Here is a 6,757-nt window from a genome sequence, read left to right as displayed (position 1 = left end):
TGACTAATACTGAAGACCGACCACCCGATAAAATTGTTGATATCCATCCTCTCCATTTGACGAGAAAATTCATTTGTTCGAGCACAGAATCTAAAAAAAACAATTCAACGAGTCATAAGCCTTTTGATATCCACCTTAAATATCATTCCCCTTTTCTTTGCCTTATTAATCCATGCCACGATATCGTTTATAATTAACGGCACATCCACCGATACCAATTTCCCAATCACTTTTTTTAACCGACACACAAGCACTTTCAATATAATTTTATTTATACACCCAATTAAGCTAATTGGTCGGAAGTCACCTAAACTTGTTGGATCTTTAACTTTCGGTATTAAAGCAATAAAAGAAGCTAGCACCCCAAAACTAAATTGCCTGCCCGACCAGAATTCATAAAAAATTTTCACGAAATCTGCTTGAAAGCACGTCCAACAACGTTTGATAAACTTAAAATTAAACCCATCGAGACCCGGAGCGCGATCCCCGATGCAATCCCAAACCGCGTTTTTTATTTCTAACAAAGTGAATGGAGCTATTAAACCGGATGCCTCGTCGACATTTAACGACACCATTTCATGGCCCACAAATCTCGGTCTAATAGCAACTGGCTCCGTAAACCGATCAAAAAAGTTGCTGAAAACTTCCCCCTTCATTACTGTCGGGCTCGAGGTCCAAGTATCTTAAATCTTTAAACTGTGCATTCTGTTAGATGCCATATTAGCATTCAAAACACTATGAAAAATTTTCGAATTATCGTCCCCCTCCATTGCCCATCTCACCCTAGACTTCTGTCGAACGTCATTTTGTTTCACATAATCGGCCTCCTTAATATATATCAGACAATATGACATTTCCTCTATTTCATGCGGTAGTAGCGGTCGCTGTTCAGCAATGATTTCCAATTCAACCACCTTCCTTTTTTTGTTATCATACTCCCCGTTCAACTCCTTTTTTTAGCTCCAACCATTTTTTTTTATTCTTTTCTTTAACCAACACAACTTAGTAGCAAGAGCCAAGTTAGCCGGGCCATTGAACCGAAATCTCCCACATTGATTCTCCACAAATTCAGTAAACTCGGGCATTTCCAACCAACTATTAAAAAATCGAAAGGGAATATGCCCAAAATTTGTCGGGATCATACTAAGGAAGAGTGGCTTGTGGTCCAAGCATCCTTTCACCAATACGCTTAGAGAGGCGAGAGGCCATGTACTCATAAACTCCTTACATACCAAGAACCTATCAATTTTACTGAACTTATTAGACCGATCCGACACGTAAGTCAAAGTACCACCCCCCCCCCCCCCCCCCCCCCACTATTTGATATTCACACAACTCCACCACTGATATAAATGCATTAAACGATTCTGCACTTGAGGCCACAAATTCCGAGTTTAACCTTTATGGGGTATCCCGCACCTCATCAAAGTCCCCGGTAAGCACACACATACCTAAAACCGACCTCCTTTTTTTGTAACAAATCCCTCCATAATATCTTTCTTTCACCGGGGTCATTCGGGGCATATAAAATAAAAATATTTAAACTTACACCCGTAGCCTTGATAATCCCAAACACCACCAAAAATCTTCTATGTTTAAAGACTCCAATCTTAGGGGAAAAAAAAGTCGGGTCCCAAACACATAGTAACCCTCCAGATCTGCCCACGGACTCAACAATCTCAAAATCAAAAATTGTCCTGCCCCATGTCTGACTTACCCGGAATAGAGAGGATGCACCCAATTTTGTTTCTTGAATCATAACGAAGTGCGCCCCATGGCACGTCTTCAAGCCCCGAATCCACTCTGTTTTCTTCGACTCGTTTAGCCCCTGGTATTTATAAACATAATATTCATTGGCATAAAATTCTCGCACCAATTTAAAATATTGTTCTAATTCTATGCCAATTGAATTGCACACTTGAATAGTTTTCCTTGTCTCTGTTTCAACCTCTTCTACCACAGGCACGTTAATCTCACCATCACCATCACCATCACCATCACCATCACCACCACCAACATTCAAGACACCAACGACCTCCTTCGGAACCTCAGCAAGTTGAAGGTTTTGTTCTTCAACAAATAAACTCCCAATATTTGATGAAGTCAAAGGCTCAACACAATTGTTGGTCTCTGTTATCTCAGGAAAGAGGCAAACTGTGGACAGGCTCACCCTTTCAAAATCAGTGCCCAGGTCCATCGTGGGGCTTGTGGACCCTGGAGTTCTAATTCTCTTAGGCCGTTTCCTAGAAAGAGTTGCCTTGTTTAGGCCCAAAGATACAATTGGCCCACTCACTTCATTATCCCTCTGATTAATTTGAAATCTAATTGGAGTATCCGGTCCACCAAAATCAATTTCTTGTTGAGACTCCATGCATGCTTCTATTCCATTCCCATGCAATAGTTCTTCCCGAGAAAATTTTACAACGGTCATTTCTTCCGTCTCGAAGTCGTTACCAACCTTCTTGAGCGCCGGAATATTTGATCGTACACCTTCACCGATAGCCGTAAAATTCGGGTCTATCTCCATCTGATTTACACACCGGCCATCATTCCAATTTTCCGGGAACTTCTCAACTTTGTCTTCATCGACCCGAAATTCGTCATCTTCTAAATCGTCGACTTGCGTAGCATCATTAACCTCCTCCATCCTTAACGGGTGATTTACTCCTTTTGGACCTTCGATCACTGGTAGCCAAGGATTGATGTCTTCAGTAACCGAAATCCAATGGGCCTTCTTTTTCCATACCACTCGAACCACCTCTTCTATACAGGAACCAACTTTAGTTACTACATAAGCCACTCCTTCTAAGTTGTCCAACTTTTCCCATGAGAAATCTGATCGCCGCACCACTCTCCCAAACTCCCCACCAATCTTGTCATAAAGCGAGTTCTCGTGAAGTTGAAACAGAAGACCCGTCATATGTAAAAAAGCAATACGGCCACAAGGAATGTCCTCCCCATTCCATTCTACCGTGAACAACAAATAATTCTCCCATAATTCCTTCTTCTCCAAAAATTCCTTCACGTTACCCTTTTCTTCAAACACCAAAAGGAACGAAAGACCACCCACATATGCTAACGCCATCCCCGGAAAACCCACATCTTCTAGCATCCTTAGTTTGACAACCGTCTTCATACATATTGCCACCCCCAACACGGCCCTACCAATCCATTTCAATGGAGAGCGATGGCCTACTTCCGTCACATTAACAATTTTTTGTTCTTTGTGTTTATCACTATTATTGGCCATAGTTGCCCCCTTACACGGTTTACCAGATACAAACGTAGAACTCTTTGCCGGCACTTGCTGAGTCCTCTGGTTCATCATGCCATTCGCATCTCTTTTAGATATTTTCACAAGCGCACCCTCTTCCCCAATTATTCCCTCCATTTTCTTATGATTCTTATTGAAGCGGGCCACCGTTACCCCGATTTTTGCCTCCTTGATCTTCACCTTATTCAGCTCTTTCACCAACTTTGACACTACCCGTACCCCTTTGAATCTGATAAAGCCGAAAAAGTTCTGAAGGAGATCTCTCTTTTTTGCTACATAAGCATCTGACATTGCTCCGAAGCCTTTAAATTCGGTCCATAGATCATTTACTGTTACCCCTTCCGGCATATTAGTGACAAAGAATGATGTTTCACTCTTAGACGCCTCCTCCGTGCCTCCCTTCTTCTTCTGCCGTGCCTCCATTCTTTTGACACTGTCCTTGTACTATCCAAACTACCAAACTTAGTTTTGTAATGATAAAAAGTAGTCACTAATGCCTATATAGATATATAGGCATTGTTTAATGATTTGTTATAAGAGTTTAAAGTATGTTCACAAGTTCATTATCAGTAACTTCCAGTATATTTTTTTCAACCTACACAACCATTTTCAGGTGGCTCATTTTCCAGCGGCATGCACATGTGTAGGTAACAAAAAAACATAAGGTATGCACATATGTCGGTAACAAAAATCTCATTGTCTTCACATGTGTTGGTAACAAAAAAAAAATTAGATGCTTACACATGTGTCAACAAAAAGTGAATGTGAGAGTTATAATAACTCTTAACACCATTTGAATCTTCATCTTGATCTACACATTTATATAGATGATACACATATAGGTAAAAAAACAAATTTACTATCCAGATTTATTTTTTTTTTATTATTTTTAATTGAAAACAAAGTTCAGTTGTATTTAGTGATCCCACATTCATCTCAAAATAACCATGGGATGCCCTAATGTTTGAAAAAGAAAACAGATTGCAAGTGGTCTAATAGTATTAAGGAGTATACTTGGCAGTTGTGAGTTGTGACCCATTCTTCAGAGGATGGGTTGATATGGGTAAATAACAAGTGTATACTTGTTAATTTCAGTTGGCTCAAAGTACATAAGTCAATTTGGGTCAAACTTAAATTACAAGAGGCCAAAACGGGTCACTATTATACACTTGATAAATAAAAACGAGTACAGTTAACACAAACCACAATAACTGTTTGTACACACCACCTATTTATCGTGGCTACCACCACCACCACTATCACTGCCCCTCGTTTGCCATTGCAACCACCACCGCCTCTTCCACACCCGTTTTTTCAACCCCGCCACAATCAACATCGCATGCCGATAACATGTTCCGACTAGAACCAAAATTGATACTTTTTATAAATGGCCCGTTTTCACCCGACCCACCCGTTTTGCCAGGCTTGTTAATGAGTTCCTCAAATTTTACAAAACAAAGCTTAGGAGCTCTAAAATATCCCTCCCATGCAGATAAACTACTTATGTCAAAACTTAGTTAAAACCCCTCTTCAGTTTTTTACCAAATTTCATCTAATACAACAAAACTTTATTAATGCCACTAGTGCAACAGTTTATATAGGCAAATTAAGTTAGTTGCTAACGCAACAGTGCTTAAAACAAACAAAACTTTCAAAACATAAACCTAAACATTAGCATACCAATCATTTTGGCATCCTCTCATTCTTTATTGGAATCGGACATTTTACATCTTGTTCTTCACTTAACAATCTTGAACCCGAAAACAGTCACAAAACCGTCCCAATCAACTCACGTTACAACAGGATGCGGTTCGATCTCGCCCTAGAGCTTTGAAGCCGCATCTTTATCCAAAAACCATTTCAGCTGTCCTTCAGGTGCCACCATCTGAACCGGCAAACCCTGAGGGTCTTGGCCATTGCCCAGAGCCACATGAACCGGGTGCGCTTTACCAGCCCCGGCTACCACCAATGCAACATTTGCAGACGAATTGATTACCGGGAATGTAAATGTAATCCTTTCTGGAGGCGGTTTTGGTGATTCTTTAATGAAGGTAACCCACTTGGTCTTCTCTTCAAGTAGCGGGTGACCTGGGAATAATGATGCCACATGCCCATCTGGGCCCATACCCAATAACATAAGATCAAACTTTGGAAACCCAGTTGTCTCTGAAGTGTTTATTATTCCGTTATGAATCAGATGTTTGATGCGGGATTCATAGTCTTCTGCTGCAGCCTCTGCTGATAAGGTGTCGTTAATGGCGTGGACGTTTTCTGGAGGAATTGGCACCTGGCATAGTGCGAAAAAATGCTTTTTTAAACTATCAAAGATGAGATTTTCCTTTCACTTCAATTAGGGGTGTTCATGGGTTGGTTTTGGGCTCAAACCGAACCAAAAACCGAAATTTTAGTTTTTAGAATTTTGAAAACTGTTGGGCTTTGGTTTTTGGTTTGTGTTCGTGTTTTTGGTTTCGCCATTTGAGTTGAAAACTTTGGGCCAAAAAAAATATAGGGCCTAAATTTGTTTTGTTAGTTAATAATAAATTTAAAGTTAAACAGTTGGACTATAATACTCGGGTTACACTTTACATTAAATTATTATAAATTAATGGTAATTCATAATGCAAAATGAGAATCTATAAGTTGGGTTCGATTCGATTTTTACGAAAAGTAAAACCAAAAACAGTCAAGTTTTGTTCTGGTTTCGGTTATCGATTTCGGTTTCATGGAAACCTGTAATCCCTAATTTGAAGGGAATATGAAGATTTTTATAAGCATACTTTGGAGAGAAAAGCATCAAAGGCAAGTAAATAATTGCTATCCGGGTGATCTTTGGGAACCACTCTTTCATCCACCCAAAACATATGCCAGTTTGACCAATTTATAGAGTCAACACAAGGTGCTTCCACTAGTTTCCTGTATTATTAATTAATACCAAAAGACCCATCAATTAAGAAAATAGTATCGGTAACATACTTGAGTTCAGTAGCTGACCAAATTAAAAGTTAACCCGTTGACCAAATGAATAGTAATAGTAATAATACCTTAGTGACTTGATTAGAGATCCTCCAGACACAACAAGGGTGAAGGAACCCTTTTGTTGGGTGAATAATTCGGACAAATCGGCGGTGTATTTGGCGAGAGAAACCGAAAGGGCTTCTTCAGTGTCAAACACATGTACCTTACTATTAGTATCAGTTGCCATAATCTCCGAACAACACTTGGAGATGATAGGACGGAAAGACCGGTTGGTCGGCGGCGGAGATCGTGAGGAAACTGGAATAAAACCTTTGATGCGAGGAGTGTAGAGTGTAAAAGCCATTTGATACGGCCCTGCCTTTAACCTAAAATAAAACCTTTGATTTTCTTTTCCTGTTTTAGTGGCTACCTGATTACATTGTTTTTTACGTAGCTTGTGTTTTTTCTTTTTCTTTTTTTAACTTACGATTATGTTTTTGTAAAAGGTTTTTTTTTTTTTCAATAAGA

General features: G+C 39.7%; 1 protein-coding gene across 1 annotated transcript; it reads right to left on the bottom strand.

The window, feature by feature from the left end:
• Window positions 1–4,995: 4,995 nt before the first annotated feature.
• LOC143590260 (6-phosphogluconolactonase 3, chloroplastic-like) lies at window positions 4,996–6,479 on the bottom strand. The gene is made up of 3 exons (XM_077070798.1): window positions 6,316–6,479; window positions 6,052–6,187; window positions 4,996–5,561 (listed from the first exon to the last, which is right to left on the bottom strand). Exons 1-3 carry the CDS (start codon window positions 6,474–6,476, stop codon window positions 5,097–5,099), a joined length of 762 nt encoding a protein of 253 aa, XP_076926913.1. The 5' UTR covers window positions 6,477–6,479; the 3' UTR covers window positions 4,996–5,096.
• Between the last annotated feature and the right edge of the window lie 278 nt (window positions 6,480–6,757).

This window comes from Bidens hawaiensis, unplaced genomic scaffold (assembly GCF_021521415.1).
Source record: "Bidens hawaiensis isolate Kalapana, Puna unplaced genomic scaffold, B.hawaiensis_p1.1 tig00038278_1, whole genome shotgun sequence".
Classification (NCBI taxonomy): Eukaryota; Viridiplantae; Streptophyta; class Magnoliopsida; order Asterales; family Asteraceae; genus Bidens; species Bidens hawaiensis.
Note: the sequence above shows the minus strand (reverse complement) of the source record. Positions and strands in the feature narration are given on the sequence as shown.